This window comes from Sorex araneus, chromosome 2 (assembly GCF_027595985.1).
Source record: "Sorex araneus isolate mSorAra2 chromosome 2, mSorAra2.pri, whole genome shotgun sequence".
NCBI classification, from domain to species: Eukaryota; Metazoa; Chordata; class Mammalia; order Eulipotyphla; family Soricidae; genus Sorex; species Sorex araneus.
The window spans coordinates 298,527,120-298,545,724 of NC_073303.1; the positions used below are offsets into that span (position 1 = coordinate 298,527,120).

The window sequence follows — 18,605 nt, forward strand, 5'->3', positions numbered from 1 at the left end:
CAACTCAGTGTTACTTCCCCTTTCATGTGTGTAAACCAGGACAAGAGAATGATATGGTAAGAAATCTGTTTAGAAATCTTGCCACAACTGAGTGGTAAACTGGATTCCAACTAAGCCTAGATCACAATTTCTTGCTGTCTTTTTAATTGGTTTATAATACCATGCTCATGCAGGTGTATAGACTTTCATATCAGCATGTATGTATATTCAGTTATGCTTGTCACCATATTATGCGTTTCTAGCTCTATGCCTCACCATACAGTTGAGCCCTTTACTCAGTTTACCCTCTCCCCACTTCCTTGCTACAAAAAGTTTTGCACTTGTAAATTTTGTTTTGGTGCTATTTTCTTTTTACCTTGTTTATTAATTTTATGTATTTACCACATTTGAATGAAATAAGTATTTATCTAACTCCATTTGACTCTTTTCTCTTAGCATTATGACCCCCAAGTAATATTTTGTAACAAATGGCAGGACTTGGTCTTTGTATGATAAAGTCGTATACCGCATCTCCTCTGTTCAGTTATTCATTGATGGGAATTTAGGTTGTTCCAACTCATTCTCTTCTGTAAATAGCATTGCAATGAACAAGATCCACAAGTATCTCTTCAATTTAGTGCAAAACTTTTGTACTTAGTCACTGTACTCAGTATGAAGAATATTTGCCTATTTTACAGGCCCTGCACTAACTATAGTACTTAAAAGTTGTGGATTAAGCAAAAATAATTCATTTCTCAAAGATTTTCTCTAATTTAAGTGAATTTAAAAGTAACAGCAATAATGGGGCTGGAGTGATAATACAAGAAGTAGGGCATTTGCATTGCACCGGCTGACCCAGGTTCAATCCCCAGCATCCCTTAGGGTCCCCTGAGCACCCACAGGAGTAATTTCTGAGTGCAGAGCAAGGAGTAACCCTGTGCATCACCAGGTGTGACCCAAAAAGCAAAAAAAAAAAAAAAATAGTAACAACAATAAGAGAAATAGAAATACTGGAGTGCGCTGTAGATAATACAGCTGGTAAGGCACTTACTTTGCACACGGCCCAACCAGGTTCAATTCGTGACATCCCATAAAGACTCCAAGCCTACCAGGAGAGGTCCCTGAGCACGAAGCGAAGCCAGGACTAAGCCCTGAGCACCACTAGGTATAGTCCAAAACCAAAACCAAACAAACAAATGAAGCTAAGGGAAGAAATGTCAGGAACTCCCCAGAAATCACTCCACATTAATATGACTGTTTTCATTTTCTATGTTTCTTCCAATATTGGTCAAATCTGTATACATAATTATATGTGATTTCAAAGCCCATTTTAGACAACTAGTTCGTATTGAGAAAGATAAATGCATCAAATGAGTTGTCTCCTCAAAAACATGAAAAAAATTATTTTAAGCCTTTCCTCCACATTTGGGGTTTTATTTTCCTTTCTGGAACAATAACAACAAACTCTTGACAAATTCTGATTCACACAGCAGATGTGAGGATTAGAAAACTGCTGTTTTATTGGAGATGAGTTTCACTGGAAACAATCACATAAAAACAAACTGTGTGGTAATGCCTTCCCCAAAGGGCCAATCTCAGTATACTAACCCTAAAAGATCAGTTTAGCCTGGGTCTCCATATCTGCCTTTTCTAAACTGATGCACATGGGGAATCACTTTGGAGGAAGCTTTTTTTTTTGGCTTCCTTATCATGGGGTAGCATCTCAAACGACAATTCTAATTTCCTTTTCTCATCCTATCCCTGGGGAAAGGAAGATCTTGTCAGGCCCTCATGCTCAGACTGCTCCCCAAACCCCTAATTTGTGACAGTGAACCTCAAGGAATGTGGAGCGTAAGAAGAATAGTAAAACTTGTTAGCATCATCAAGCAAATCTAGGTTTCCCTTATTAGACATGCACTGAGTTCCTAGTATTGAAATGTCGCTAGCACCTCATATGGTCCCCAAGCCCCAGGAGGAGTGAACCTTGAGTACAGCTATATGTATTTTGGACCACTGCTTACTTTCTCCTCTTAGAAATTAAAATACCCGTTAGGGTGTGGAGATCCTGAAGATTCAGGCAGTCATTTTTGTCCATTTGTTCAAATGCTTTTTCCTACGAGATCCAGCAGAGGTCATGCATGACCCAGGGTAGTGAGGCCCCAGGAAAGGCTGAATGTTATTTCACTCGGACCAAAAAAAAAAAAAAAAATGTGCTTATGATACTTTTCCCACCCTTGCATAGTGATTTCCAATCTTCATCATGCAAACTATCTTTTTGTATATTCAGAAGGGGTTTTTTGGTTCGGTTGGTTTTTTTTCAGTTTTTTTAAGTTTTGATCAAGTGATGATTCTATCCATGATGTCTAAAGAGGTAAGAAAACCAGCTCTGCACAGGCCAATTTGGCATGTAATCTTTTATCAGTCAGTGCTTCAGCCATTCCATGGTAGGATTTCTCTAATCAACAATCAAGTTTGACCACATAACTGAAAGTATTTTGATTTGAATTCATGAATGATCAAAATAGGTAAAATACATTGATAATGTGCTGCTCTTATATCTTAAAATTCCCTAGTCTCAAATTATACTGCTTGTTTTTTCTTTTTTATTTTTGTTTAGTATTTCATGTTCCAGTGGCTCTTCTACACATTTTTCCCTAGTTTTACAATCAAAAAGAAAATGGAAAATGTTAGAAATACTTTTGGGAGAACGCTTTAAAGTATCATTTTTTGGACATCAGTGTACAGGTTAGGAATTCCCTTCAAAAAACAAATTTTGACATGGGCTTATTCTTATTCTTGTCTCTGGTCAAACTTACCTACTGTCTAAGGAATCAAATCATCCCACTTTACAAATGAAAAAAAAAGTGATGAGTTTAAATGACTTTCTCAAGTCTGCAGGGATAAAAGCAGCTTCGGATACAGACATGCCTATCTTCTTCCAAAGGATGTTACAGGGAACTGAAAGAATTTAGACAAGCAAGTGATTGCTATAATGTGAAATTCTCAGGGATACATTTTGGAGAAATTAAAATTGCAAAGAGCAACCAAGAATTTTAACCAAATCTTAATGAAATAACACATGGTAACCAGAGAAAAATTGGTAAATTCTGAAAACTATAAAGAAATGTGAGAAAGCAAATTACTTACAATTCTGTGAATTCAGGGTTGTTATTGCATTTCTCTAAGGTTCTTTTCCCCCAGTGCATTATATATTTTTGTTGATATGGTTGTGGTCATATTTTTTATCAAGAAGTGTTATATCCCACGTGATATTTTATTTAACTATTACAGTTTCGGTTTTATGGTATCGATAATGCTGATACTGATGGCTTTGGCATATATAGTTATCTCACCTTAACACCACCAGAATGCCCAAGACCCCAACAATGTCTTTGTATTTCTTCCTGGCAACCTAATCTTCCTCCATCACCCTCCCTTTAACTGACGTTCTCCATTCTGTAATTCAGTGAGATCACCTGGCATTTGGCTTTCTACTTCTAGCTTATTTTTCTCAGCATGATACCTTCCAGTCCATCTAAGTTGTCATCAGCTTCACAATTTTTTTCTTATGGCTGCATAGTATTCCACTGTGTATAAACACACACTTCTTCATTCCTCTGATGCTGGACATTTGGGTTGTTTTCATGTTCTGGTTATTGTACTTAACGCTGCGATGAATGTAGCACTATAGCACTGGTGTCCCATTGTTCATGGATTTGCTCGAGCGGGCACCAGTAATGGCTCCATTGTGAGACTTGTTACTGTTTTTGGCATATCGAATACACCAAGGGTAGCTTGCCAGGAATGTAGATTTCTATATATCTTTCTGAATTAATGGTTTTTGTATTTGGGGGTAGATGACAAGTATTAGAATCTCTGGGTCATATGGAAGCTCTGTTCTTTATCTGAAGTATTCAGACTATTTTCCATGAAAGCTAAACCAGACAGCGTACTAGGGGTCCTTTTTCATCACCTTCCTGCAAACACTAATTATGTCTGCCTTTAAAATATGTCATTCTCACTGGTGTGGGGTAATACTACATTGTCGTTTTGATTTGCATTTCCCTGATATTATGTGACCATGAACACTTCTTCAGATGCTTATCGGACACCCATATGTCCTCTTCGTCGAAGTGCTTACAAATCTCTCCCCTTGGTTTTTGATGGGTTATTAAACATTTTATTGTTAAGTTTTGTTAGTGTTTCATGTGTCTTGGATATTAGCCCTTTATCTGATGTATCATTGATAACATTTTTATAAAATACTATATTAACTGTTGTGTATTTTTTAGAAATGTTACCATAATTTCTAAATATTGCTTCTTTTATATAATTTGGTAGAAAGAGATTTAGATGAAGAAATGTAAGATAACTAGAAAAGTCTCATATTTATATCCGATTAAAGCATCAGATACTTAGAAATGTGTATTTGAATTTTGAAATAGTGGGTGATTTTTGTTTTGTTCCTAATCTTTTCCTCAATGAAACAAAATACTAACACACATACCTAGTAATATTGAGCGTTTATCTGTGCTCTATTTATTCTACAAATACATCTGCTGCTTTAATCCTCATAATGACTAATGAAGATCACAGTGAGAGCTTCATTTCAAAGATATGAGAAAGGGGATCTAGAGTTAAGGACCTGCTTAAGGTCAGTGATAGAGCCAGAATCTGTTCCACATCCCTCTGAGGAACAAGCTGCTCTTGTTAACTACTACACTGCATATTCCAAGTTTTTATGACTCAGAAAGCTATTTTTAAAAAGGAAAATAGATTGCAAACAATACATCATTTCTCATGTAAGCAGATAATTTATTACCTATAGAATATTTCAAAACAACCCAAATCCCAGAATAGCTAAGAAAGTCGTCATGATATAAATTTTCTCAGTCATGTCTAGAATATTTAAAATTTAAATATGTTTCCATTTTCTCTAAAATTGATTAGAAATAGAAAAAAGAAGCAGTGTTAATTGCAGTCATATGCAGTTAAGTGAATTGATTCTGGATTCTGAGACTGGATGGAAATTGAATGTGCTAAAAGTAGTATTCTGTAATTAAATAAAACTGTGCTGAGCACTTTAATTAGTCAACAGAACTTATTCTAAGTGCAACAGTACATCCTGGTGTATCTCATTACAAAGAAGCTGGGAACCCCACCTTGCCTAAGACTGTTCTCCATCGTACTCTTACTTAACCATCCACTATTAAAAGAGCGCCCTTGGACTCCAGCAGCCCACTGAAATAATTCCAGAATGGGAACGGAGACCTTACGCCGGGCTGCGACAGTGGAAGCCGGGCATTCCCCAATTTTTTAACCTCTCTCTCTCAACCCCTTCCTCCTGAGCACAGCACAGGTTCCACCGCTTTTTGAGCACAAAATGAAGATGCCGAGCCAGCTCTCTCTAGGTTTCTCCATCTTATGAGCACCATAAAAGGGTAAAAGTTTGTAGTGATGGTATTTCTGGCTGTACTTTCCCTGGACTTTATACAGAAACACAAAACCGAGTGGCCGCGGCTGCGCAACCTAATATCATCTAAGCATCAGCAATATGTAATGGTTCCTTTTTAACAGGTCGGACTTTGGGGGGAAATCCTAACAAGAATAGTAAATCTTTTGCTAAAATATTGAAGGCAATCAAAGTGGTAGCCATCTCTCTAGACTGAACTAAGCCATATCCCCACGTCGGCTGAGAAGAAATATCCTTCTTTCTCGGGAAGAAACGCAGCATGGAGTTAACCATAGTATGATGTCCATTAAGCAAACTCAGACCTGGTGGCGTGGGAATGGGATATAAGGGAAAAAATTATGTACATGGAACAGCGGGACGCTGGTGGAATCTCGAACCGGAGCCGATACCAGCGCACTACTTTTGGTTCCAGAAACTGCTTGCAGACATTCTACTAGACTATCAACTAAGCCAGAGCCCCACGCCGGCTGATGATGGGAAATAGCCATCTTTTTCGGTTTTTTTTCCCTTTGTCAGGCAGCATGGAGATTACTAAACAGGCATGAACTCGGTGTTTCGGGACGAGGGGGGAAAAAAGAAAAGTTATGTAACAAACAGCGGGACTTAATATCTCTACATTCTCAGCAATGGAGAACTATCAAATGCTTCCTTGGCAGTAGGACTGTCTTTTTCTTTTTGGGGGGAAACCCCAGCAACAATAGTGAGTTATGTGTTGAAACATGGAATGTAATCAAGATAAAGCGTAAACGAAGTGAAACTTATCACTTACAAGGGCGGGGACTGGGGGGGTGGGAGGGGGCGGGAGGTATACTGGGTTGGTTGGTGATGGAATATGGGCACTGGTGAAGGGAATGGTGTTTGAGTATTGTATAACTGACATAATCCTGAGAACTATGTAACCCTCCACATGGTGATTCAATAAAACTTAAAAAAAAAAAACTGCAGGAAAGTGGATGCAACCTTTTGTAACCCAGATGACGTCTGCACTATGAACTCTTAGTGCTTCATTCAGAAGACTGATAGTAATTTTAAAAACGAAGGAACCTCACTTAGAGATTGCAAAAACCTTAGAGACAATGGGAGACATTTAAAACCACTAACATATATTGCTTCACCCACCGGTGGGCTTGAGAAAGTCAGCAGACCTTCAAAACTTTACTTTTAAGTTTGTCTTAATTTCTCTGTATATAAGTTAAAACTGCGACTTGAAAAACTGTTCAAGAAAATGAATGTCTTAGACTTGTTTTCAAGGTCTTCAGTTACTAAATATTTGGGTTAGGCTTATATTTTTTTTAAAAAATAGACAAAGTAATTTATTTTTATTCTTTTTGCTCTTACTTTTTTAAATGGTGGTTGCAATGTATATTTATAAAAGTCACTCAAAAAAAAAGTCAAAAGTGTAAGAAGCTTAATGTTACTCATCACTTTCCTGCAAAGACAGTGACAGTAATATACTTTTGACATAATAGAATATTCCAAATCCTTTGTATAGCTATTGCTTTTGATGTTTGAGATCAATTTTTTGCATAATATTGTGGACTAGTAGAAAGGGTTATTGAAAAACAATTGAATTGTATCTCTAACAACTTCGGTAGGCAGAAACTGTGCCAAATTCTTTTAACAGCTCAGACACAAATTATCAAATATTCTTTGTCGCAGACAGGCCTCCACTGAAGGGATAGGACCCATCTTTTGTGGTAGGAATGAATAATATGAGCAAAATAAAGGAGGATGGAACTTAGCATTCATTTAATAGTCCATAATCAGTAACATTGGACTGGTTTGTGTTCCATGAACATTATAGCCAGAAGAACTAAAGCTATCCATACCATTTAGAGCAACTTCGAAGAAGAGTTTTGACCACAGAAGAACTACCACCCAGGCATGAATGTGGAGTGAGAGGGAAGCTAGGAAGATTGAAAGATGGTTTATACATCTATAAACCAAGGAGAAGGGTCTCAAAAGAAACCAATCTTTCCAACATTTTAATCTTAGACTTTTAGTCTTCATAACTGGATGGAAAGAGCTATTGTTTAAGCAAACACTAGGTGCATAATGATTTTTTAAGACCGAGAAAGGGCTTGTCCCTGAAGACTTGAGTAAGATAAATGCCGGTTTTCCTATCCCAGCATGGAAGGAAGAGAATGAAGGCAGATTTCTTGTCCACTGTGATAGAGGGGATGTCAGTTTGGACACTGAAAACTCAAAAGCCTTCCTTTAGCAGAGTAACTAATTTTTCTGTGTCTAATTGTTGTGAGGTCACACCTGGAAGTGATGAGGAGGCAGCATTTTATGCAGAGGATTTAACCCAGGGCCTTGTAGAAGCCAAGTATGTGCTCCACCACTTGAGCCGAACTAATTAGTTTTTTATGACATTTTATGATATGACTCTAATCCGTGCTCTCCAGAGCACCTGGTGCCCTGAGTACTATACTGTGTTTCAGATGAGTTAGACAGTAAAAAGACTTTTTAGAGCTAATCTGAAGACTGACCCACCCATAAACCATGACTTGCATGATCTTTTGAACCGTAATCTGTTTTCAAGTCAGAGATTTTAATAAATAGTCACTTAGAATCTGGATTCCCTTCATAAAAATATTAAGAACAATGATTAGGATAAAAATGGAAGTAAGATTTTTAATCATTCTACCACGGGAAGGTCCTTAAAGAGGTCTTAGTTCCGTTCCCATCCAACGCTGCATGTTCTGTATCTGGAAGCCAAGTGTGCCACAAAGTGCCAAACATGCACTTGGAGGCCATATTGGAGATCCAAGCTTTGTAATCATAACTTTTGGGGGGGTTATTTGTTTGGGGGGACCCACATCTGGTCATACTCAGTGGTAGTTAGCTGCATGCAAGGCAAACACCCTAATTGCTATGCTCTACTTTTGCGCCTGTGACCATAACTGTTTAGACTCAATCTTCTCCCTGCACAGCACATCACACAAAAGAGGCTCAAATAATGTCACTGTCCTTGTCTGCAGCCAATTATTTCCCCAAATCACTGTCCTCCCACTCCCAGGCCATTACTCTAATTTTTCATCACACAAGAACTGTGCTAGGAAAAGCTCCTCCTAAAATGTGTGCCTTGTACCCACACTTGGAGCTGTTCAAGTAATGTACTTTTAGCTGAATTGGGTATATGGAGACCTGGTTCTTCATACGGTAGTTATTTTTCTGCTGGAGAAAGTCACATCTAATTCAGTTCAACACTTTGGCCACTAAGTGCCCTCTAAAAGCTCTTTAATCAAGAGTATCATTGGACATGGCAAATCTGAGCATTTTATTTCTTCTCAGAGTACATTCTGACCTATCAAGAAATGTGTCTCCCCAGGAATAAACCAGATAATGTAGAATGATATTAAATCAATATCTCTTCATTTTTCTTGCCTCCTAGTCAGATACAGAGTTTTGGGATAAGATGCAAGCGGAATGGGAAGAAATGGCCCGGAGAAACTGGATCTCTGAGAACCAAGAAGCCCAGACCCAGGTTACCATCTCAGCCAGCGAGAAGGTGACCAATTCTCTTCTGACATATGCCAGTTTCTCACCAGTTTCTCAAGCTCTTTGGATCATATCTTTGTAAATTAGTTAATAACTATTATGCAAGAAAAAAACAAAAATTAAGCAGTTTGATGTCATTTGACCTAGGAGAAATAGTTAAACAAAAACAATTTATAATCATTCATTTTGTGAAGGCTGAAAAGCCAGAATGGAATATCCTTAATTGTATCAATGTTAGACAATGTGACAGCCACACAGCACTGACTGACACAGAGAGGGCGTAAAGCAAGACCTGGTTTCTCAACCACAGTATGCCTTTGTCAGGCAGGCACGTGATCCCTGTTGATGCGCTAGCAATGGGATGATAAGGGGTGAACAGTCACCTGTTCAACAGTAAAGTGGGGGCTTAGGACTATGTCTCATAGATAACAAAGGGACACAGTGAAAAGATACCCTTCATATAACCAGGTGGAGTCCCAAGGGTATTTCAAAGCTATTCCCCCTGATAAACCCCAGAAATTGAGTGCAGAGAACAAGCCGAATTACCCAAAAAGTCCCAGTTGCCGTAGATTTAGGGTAGAAAGAGTTCTATAATTTTCTTATGAAATATGTGTAGGAAGAGGGGGATATATTACATATGTGTATGCATATGTACATTTGTGTTATGGTGGAGGACGTCTCAGTGACACACAGTTCTGGATACTTCCATAATATGTCATTCAATCCAAAATATACTGTCTTCACTGCACTAGCTGCTGAGGAAATGGTGGTAGTCTTGAATGTTAAGTGATTTGCCATCTACATAATTATTATGATGTCTTCCTTCCCCCTCCACCCCCTTCCCAGTATTCTGAGTCCCTCTCTCAGCCAGGCAGTCTCTAAAATCAGAACAGCCAACTCATCAAATGTCTTTCCAACAAAAATATAAAAATTGAGTGAGAGGTGAGGATAGTGATGTGGACTGTTGGACTTTGGGCTCTGATTCATGCTCTCTGGGGTATGCTTGGGTCCTGTACACGGAGGCTTCTAAGGTGTTTTCTCATTCTAAGCACCAACAGAGAATGAAAATTTCCATCTGAATTATTTTTAAATCAGCATCATCATCAACCAATTAGCTTATTTGTAGCTATCAAATTAGAAGGGTTTTATGATTGTCTTAACTACTAAGACTGCAGTGAATTATATCTCTCAGCTATTTCCAAAGGAAGTTTAACTTGGGACAAACTTTCTCCAAAAAGCAATTCAACTACGCATATCAAAGTGTCTCAAAATAGTTCATAGCCTTTCACCAACTGAGTCCCTTTAGAAGTCAGCAGACAAAGATTTGAATGTAAAGCTTTTAATGTAGCTTTACTTACAAAAAAAATATTTAATTTAATTGGAATATTCAATAAGAAATTAATTGAGCAAATTTTAATATATTTGTAGCAATCAAGAATAGGCTTATATGTGACTGCATGTACATGGAATAAGCTTATTTTGTACTCAGAAAAATTCCAGATGCTTATAGAATCTGTATTATTTAAATTTTTATAAGGAAGATCTGCAACTTTAAAACATGCATTCTCAATTCAGTTACATAATCCTCAGTGGAGCAAAAACTGGTTGGAGAAGTTTCAGGGTAAAAAGATCCCTTAATTCAATGGCTTGTAGCCTCCACAGGCCAGAGTACACAGGGAGATTTAATTATATGGTACTAATATTTCTGAGAGTTGGATTGTAGTACTTAGCAAAAAATATGTTCCCAAAGTCAGTATTTCTAAAATCATGGGGTGGAGGGCAGAAACAAAAACAATAAGAGAAACATTGAAAGGGAAACAAACTAATCTATTACAGTGCTCCTACTTGGGCTTAGCATTACTGATAACCTCTGGCTTCCTTTGATATTATCCCATAGCAAAACAGTGTCTTCAATGTGTATAATAAAAATGGGCTACAGTGATAAGAAAAAAAGCAGTACTTTAAAGTTAACTTGTATTAATAAATTAAAATTCCAAAAGAGCTAACTGAACGAAGTAGCACAGGACTAGACAGTGACTTGGCCTTTCTGTGTTTCGCAGGGCTACTACTTTCACACTGAAAACCCCTTCAAGGACTGGCCGGGGGCGTTTGAAGAAGGCTTGAAGCGGCTGAAGGAAGGGGACCTTCCAGTCACCATCCTGTTCATGGAAGCAGCGATTCTGCAGGACCCTGGGGATGCAGAGGTATCACTTCCACTTCCTTTACCCCGGCTCAGAAAGAGCCTCCTGAGCTTATTGGCAGTCAGAGGATGACACAGAGTTCCACATGGTGACATTTCATCAAGCAAAGAGGCCAAAAGGAGGGGCCCTGGCTGAGGTGTGACATCTCTGAGTCATGTGTGTTTGCAAGTTACAAATAGGTACTTGGTTTCTAACCAAGTCTGCAGCCTCCTTAGGACCCCAAGAGAAAGGAAAAAATAAAATTGTCAACTAGAACGTTCAGTAAATTTTCAGGGATTATATTATCATTTTATCAGGGTCTAGAAGCCACCCCACTTAGACCCTGGATTTGCTTATCCAGCAGGTGAGGAGCACCTTCTAGCTCCCGAGCATTCTGCCAGACACTGACTTCAGAGGTTGAGCTATGGGGGGAAATGGAACAGTTGAAAGACATGTTGACGGCCTATCTGGAAAGTTAGTCAGTAAATCACTGCAGCGGTCAATGCAGGGCCAGGCCCTGCTCTATGTCCCAGGAGCCGAGAGCGTGCCTCCCGACCCACCGCCCTTCCCAGCAAAGCCGGCCCACGCTGGGTTTCGAAGGAGAGAAGGTCTGTTAAGGACAGCATAAGAGTCTCGTTTTAAGAGGTAATTGTTTGTCGGTGGGCAGAGGGTCGTGAAGCACCGCATGGGATCGGGGAGGATTGCCAGGTGTTCCAAAATGAGAGTCTGGACTGAAAGCCTAGGAGAAATGCAGGGGACTCTTATCAGAGAAATGAGTTTTTCACGTTAGAAGGGAAAAAAACCACTTTTCTGGGCATGAAGAGACATTTCAGTGGAACCTGGAAGAATACCAAAGAGCCCTCGTCCACACATTTCTGACCTGCGAAGGCCGGAAATAAAGATAGTGGCAGAAAACCACAACACCCAACAGGAGAGAGAGAACAAAAGGGAATGCCCTGCCACAGAGGCGGGGTGGGGTGGGGGGATGGGCCGGGTTGGAGGGATACTGGGATCATTGGTGGTGGAGAATGGGCACTGGTGGAGGGATGGGTACTCGATCATTATATAACTGAAACGCAAGCACGAAAATTTGTAAGTCTACAACTGTACCTCATGGTAATTCACAAATAAAAAAATTTTTTTAAAAAGATAGTGGCAGATATGAAATATCCTTTTTCCATTTCTAAGTCATTATCATAAATAGGAGAGATATTTCCAGAGGAAGGAACATAATATGTAAGGGCAGGTGACGAGTTCTCGTGCTGAGAAAGAAATCTGAGAGTGATCAGACCTCTAGGCCTTGCTGTCCCAGTCGTCTATCCCAAATCCTGATTCTGATTCTGCCTCAAGGTAGTGTTCTTTTTTTAGTGTTCTTGTCTCGGTGTCACACCGGAGATGCACAGGAGTTCATTCAGGAATTACTCCTGGTAGTGCTGGGGGACCATATGGGATGCTGGGAATCGAACCCAGGTTGGCACGTGCAAGGCAAACTCCCTACCGGCTGTGCCATCGCTCTAGCCCCCTCAAGCTACACGTTCTGGAGAAGTCAGTTAAGCCCTGTAAGCATCCATTTCTCGTTTTAAATGAAAATCACAATCATAGTAGCTTTGTCCTGGCATGCTGCGGGGAATAAATCCATTCTTACCAATAAAGTGCTCACTTTATTTTCAACCTTCACTGTCAACTATGGGTTGTCCTTCATTCATATAGAAAAAAAGCATGCGAATAGATCTAAATCTCCAAGTATCTTGATTTGCTAAGGTTTCGGTGAAATGAGAATGAAGTGAGAGCTGGTATAATGACCCAAAATATTGGAACTTTTCAAGCAACACCTGAATCATTGTAGGGGGAAAAAGTTGTATTAATAGAAAACTGCAGGCCACCCTTCAATAATTAGGAATGTCACCTTACATAGGGTTCGTTGGGGTATATTCACAAGAGCTGTGGCAGATCAAAAACAGATATTTTTTTTTTGGGGGGGGGGGGAACAAAGCCTGGCTGTGCTTATGGCTTATTCCTGACTCTGTGCTAACTAAGGCATCTCAGCAAGGCCCACAGGCATCATAATCTAAGGAGATGCCAGGGCCCGTAATGGGCATCTGTAGAAAGTATAAAATGACCTGAACAATGCCAAACCCTTGTCTTATTCTAGACAATTTTGTCATCCTTTATTAAGACTTCTAGAGTGTAGGGATGATAAACTCAGAATAGAAGGTCCTCTGTATGCATTTGTGAGACTTTCAAAATCACTGGCAGTGTTGGGGAAAGAGCTGAGAGGAGCGGAAATGCATGCCTTGCATTCGGAATATCCCGAGTTCAGTCCCTATCATCCTCTGCCCGTTTGCAATTTTTACTTATAAAAATACATGCAAATTTTATATAAAAAATGTTAACCTCTAAGTACTGGTGTCATACAATCTAATTTCATTTTATGCCTCTCGAGCTTTCTTACTGTACAGTTTAGATTCTTAAATTCCATTTCTGGGCTATTTTCTAGCCCTCTCTCCCCCCCAATCTATAATTTTTCTCTTTTTTGTCTTTTTAAGATATACAGTATCATAAAATCTCAGGAACTGGGTTTCCATAACCCTGGGTCACAGGACAAACAAAATACTAAAACGTTTGAAAATAATAGTAGAGCATTTTGCAGTAGCCTTCAGTGAGAGTCTGAGCGAGGAGAGGCAAGTGACATATTTCCTCTTGAGAGCCTCTAGAACAGTTGGCCCTGCACACAGGGGCTGTCACAGGTAAACAAACCAATGAAAGCACAGCAGCCACTCAGCTTCCTCCTGCAATATTGACCTCCCTTGTTTTATTTACAGGCTTGGCAGTTCCTCGGGATAACCCAGGCAGAGAATGAAAATGAACAGGCTGCCATTGTCGCCCTCCAGAGGTAGATGAAACTAAGTGCATCCTGGTTAAAAGACTGCTTCCTGCTCATCCTTTGACCTTTATTTAAGCAGATTGTCAGGAATTTTTCCAGAAGTGCTGAAATGTCACATATTATGTACATTCAGCACTAGGCCAGAAAAACAGGATTTGTGAGCAAACAATGTTCTTAAATTGCAGTGTTTCACCATCTATAAATCAGTTGATTTTCATTGTCACCAAAGAGAGTCAATGTCAAAAGACTCATTGGAGAATTAGGTTTTTGTGCTTTCAGATCCTTTGCTGCGTTTGAAAGTTTCCTTAAGGGAAAAACACACTCAAAATAATCTCAAATAATCTTCGTTCCTTTTTTGTTGTGGAGAATCTCCTGAGCTAGTTTCACTAACCAAAGGCATCAAAGGCCCTCTCAGTCTATCTAAACTATTTTAGACAATGGTAATATCGCACTTTTCTTGATTATAGGCCCTTCTTTAGCCCTGGAAAAATAGCCCCTACCAAATAAACTTCTATTTCCTGAACTTTCTTATTAATAAATAACCTACCTTTCAAATTTTCTGTACACGCACATAAACAGGCTCATGATTACACTCTCCCTAAAACACTAATATCAGTACCGGTAGGGCTCGCTACTTGAGTCTGATTCAGGGAGGAGCAGCATCGGGTCTGCCCCGTACCGACTGTATCAGAATCTGAATTTGCATTTGATCAGATCCTCGGGTAGTTTGTGTGCACATCAAAGCTGAAAATGCCCTTGCTGGGCCTGGGAAATGGCTCACATGCTCTGCATGCGGGAGCCCCACTTTGAGTGCTCAGTCAATGATTCACTGAGTCCCTTACCAGAAATATCCCTGAGCATGTCTAGGTGTTGTGCAAAAAGAAAATTTAAAAAAAAAAAAAAACCAATCAAGCAAGAAGACCAGTCATTAAGATGATTACATTTATCACTCACTTGAATTGGGTTTTAACTTTCTCTAAAATATGTTTAGTCCCAGTTTCCATATACAGAGACATTTCCAGAGACTTAACATAAGCCAATTTGGCAATGCTTTTGCACTACTTAATTAATAAAGACCTCAAACTTTCAAAAGACTCTAAAAAACCTCAATTTTGGCTGGTTTCTTGTTGTTGTTCACCTTCTTTCAGATGCCTAGAATTACAGCCCAACAACTTGAAAGCATTGATGGCCTTGGCGGTGAGTTACACCAATACCGGCCATCAGCAGGATGCCTGTGACGCGCTGAAGAACTGGATTAAGCAAAATCCAAAATACAAATATCTTGTGAAGAGCAAGAAGGGATCTCCAGGGCTTACCCGGCGGATGTCTAAGTCTCCAGTTGATAGGTATCCTTCTCGTTGAATTACCGTGGCGGTCAGAACCCATACACTAATTAATCACCTCAGAGTGACTGAGCCTGAGGCCCCACCAGTTGCCCATTCCTGCATGTTTTTTAGGACAGATAGAAAAGCAGCTAGAACAACAGGTTAAAGAACAACACTGATAAAACATAGATGCTTAGACAGAGCGACCTGGGGACACAGGATCTCTGTGGGCACTCACAGACATTGATCAGTGAACCATATTTTAAAGCCCAAAGTTGTGGACCTATAATTGACCTAAAATAAATAATCGTAAGCTTTCAATACATCATGTTTCATGAGACCTGCAAGTTCAGTTTGGTAAAAACGGAAGTCCACTCTTCTGGGGATTTTGTTTGCTTCACAGTAAATCATGATATAAAATTCTTTCTCAAGTGGGCGTTAGAAACTTCGCTCTGGGTGTTGGCACTCATCAGATCTATAGAACCTCCCACCCCCAAAGACCTTACCTTCTAGGTCTATCTGTATGTGTCATAGTATTTTATGAGAACCAGCACAGAGTCTTATAAATATGATACTGACAGCGCTCTCATTAAGCTAAGATAGTCTAAGCAATATTTTGCCTACCTGTAATGTTTTCCTGGACTAGAGAACATAATAGTAAACCCATTATGTTCAGGCTACTTGGATTATAGATCAAATTTGTTCCTTCATAGCTCTGTTCTGGAAGGAGTGAAGGAATTATATCTGGAAGCCGCCCACCAAAATGGAGACATGATCGACCCAGACCTACAAACAGGGCTGGGGGTCCTGTTTCACCTGAGTGGAGAATTTAATAGAGCAATAGACGCCTTTAACGCTGCCTTAACTGTTCGGCCAGAGGTAAGTGCACAGCAAGAAACCTTAAGGCTCTCTGCTGAAACCAAATTTCACTAGCTGTACTGTCTCCATCTCTGCACACTTCCCCTGTATCCATGGCTGAAAGGGATTGGCACAAACTGCTACTCATGTCGAAGTATCTAAAATAGAAGCATGAATGTCTGACAGCAACAAAGCAAACTGCTCTTTGATCAATGACAGTCACTGCACAGAGTAGCTCAGAAACATTTCCATGTCATCCTCCACATCATGGTTCCTGGCTTGGGGTGAACTTTTAGCCACTCTCCTCCTTATACAGGGCCTATATAGGGATCCAGCGTCCTTGAAACTTGTCCTGATATCTAGTGGTCTCATTGTGTCCTCAGGACTACTCCTTATGGAACCGTCTGGGGGCCACCTTGGCGAACGGAGACCGCAGCGAGGAGGCGGTGGAGGCCTACACGCGCGCGCTGGAGATCCAGCCCGGCTTCATCCGCTCCAGATACAACCTGGGGATCAGCTGCATCAACCTGGGCGCCTACAGGTGAGCCCGGCCGCAGATGGTGAACCAAGAGCCATGCTCAAGGGTGGACAGTGAATCGCTGGAAAAGTTGTTTCCCAAGTTAAAAGTGTCTCCTTCTCTGGGAACAGTCCTCCCCCTCCTGTTTAGGACCCTCAGACCCAGAGACCCACCAAAGTGGGAACAATTTCCTCCAGTGTTTCTCAGTCTTTAGAGAAGTTATCCTCTGGGCAGCTTGTGAAGTGAAGCTAACAAGACTGTTCCCCTAGAGATTCACTGTGTCTGACTAGATTGGGAACCAGTATCTGTTTTTATAACATCCCCATGGGCAACTCTGAGATACATGAGGAGCCCAGCACTTCATGTTTTCCAGTACGAAAAAAGAGAACTTGAAGGGTGGAGTGGGAAGACCTAGATGAATGCCTCAGGAAGGTGGCCACAAAGCCAGTTCTTGTCAAAGCACAACCAAGAGACCCTTTGGGGATACCTATGCGACCCAAGCCCGTGTGCTGCTTGTGCCCACATGTCTGAGCATATGTGGCGCATGAGCACATATGGGTCACCTACATCTCCCCTCTTGAGATGTACTTTCATGCTTTCATATCTAAAGCTGGGGTGTGTGTAGGGGCTCTCTCAGCCTTTGGAGAAGCCCGGGTTCTCTCTTGAGTGCATTACTGTCTCTCACTTTCTCTCCCTCTCTCGCCTTCATAAGAGCCTCCCGTTCCTAAAACTAATTTATCAATGAAGTTAAGTTTATTTTAAAAGAAAAATATGTGTGCATGGTGGACTTACTCTCCTGTGAAATGCCTCTTTCCTGATTCCTCATTGTGTTGGAGGTGTCGCTCCTCTTTACCCCCTTAGCAGGAGCCATGAGTAACTTTTTGAATAACAGGTATTTATTTCATGATTGGAAATGAGAGAGATTGGAAATTAATGTTATTAATTTTAAACTTCATTCAAATCATGTAAACCCTTTCTCATTTTCAGAAAGATCCAGGATCTTCAGATTAAATGCATTTACATTCAGATCACAGTTCTGCTGTTTACTGCTTTGTGATTCTGAAGATAACCTTGAGTCACATGTTCTTTACTACTTAAAAAAATAGAGCTAATAATATCTATCCTGCAGGATGGCTGTGGGTTAAATGTGATTGCCTAGCACAGAGAAGATGTTTAATACTTACTAGACGTTTATGATTATGACCATCATTGCCACCATCATTAGTACCATTATTATTTAGATAAGTCATTAGAATTCTACAAACAAGATTGCATTTTGTTGACGTCTGAAGAATGGTTTCTGAGCTGCATTTGGGCATTATCAAAATCAAATATTAAGGCTCACGAAACTAGTTGCTGCATTTTACTAAAAGCATCTTATAACGAACATGAGTCATTAGTTTTGAATGGGAACACTAGGTGACCGTGTTTCTTATATGTGGATCTTCCTCAGGCCAAAGTAGTAGGGCATGCCTCCTAAGCACTGCTTGTGGACTCCATGCAGTATGCCTCTCAGAGCCTTTTTTCCAGTGCAGATTGTGCCAGAATTAAGTCTGTGCCACTTCCCTCTACATCCACTGATGAGATCTAACAATATCCATTTTCCTGGATTCATACAATTTTCCTAACCTGATTTATTTCCATCCTTTTTCATTTCTAGTTATGTCACATGTATATGAATTGTGTGAAACATGTTAAGTCACTTTTTTAGGAACTATGAATATGCATGTACAGTTACACATTTTAAGAAGCTGAATTTTAAGAAGGCTTTTATAAAGCTTCTGGATAAAATTTTTTATTGTAACTTTGTACTGAAGAGAACAATATTTGGAGGCAAATAAAATACTGTCTTGAATAGAAAGGACATAAGGATTGGGGGATCAAG

The 18,605-nt window shown here is 39.9% G+C and overlaps 1 protein-coding gene across 9 annotated transcripts in view; it reads left to right on the forward strand.

Moving 5' to 3' along the window:
- The window catches only part of PEX5L (peroxisomal biogenesis factor 5 like), a 256,367-nt gene that overhangs the window by 227,833 nt on the left and 9,929 nt on the right, over positions 1–18,605 (forward strand). For all 9 annotated transcript variants that reach the window (XM_055129583.1, XM_004603081.3, XM_055129582.1 and 6 more), the window contains 6 exons: positions 8,850–8,966; positions 11,017–11,160; positions 13,959–14,029; positions 15,169–15,366; positions 16,059–16,224; positions 16,587–16,744. In XM_055129583.1, coding sequence (XP_054985558.1) covers positions 8,850–8,966; positions 11,017–11,160; positions 13,959–14,029; positions 15,169–15,366; positions 16,059–16,224; positions 16,587–16,744 — 854 coding nt within the window. The remainder of the gene's footprint in view (positions 1–8,849; positions 8,967–11,016; positions 11,161–13,958; positions 14,030–15,168; positions 15,367–16,058; positions 16,225–16,586; positions 16,745–18,605) is intronic.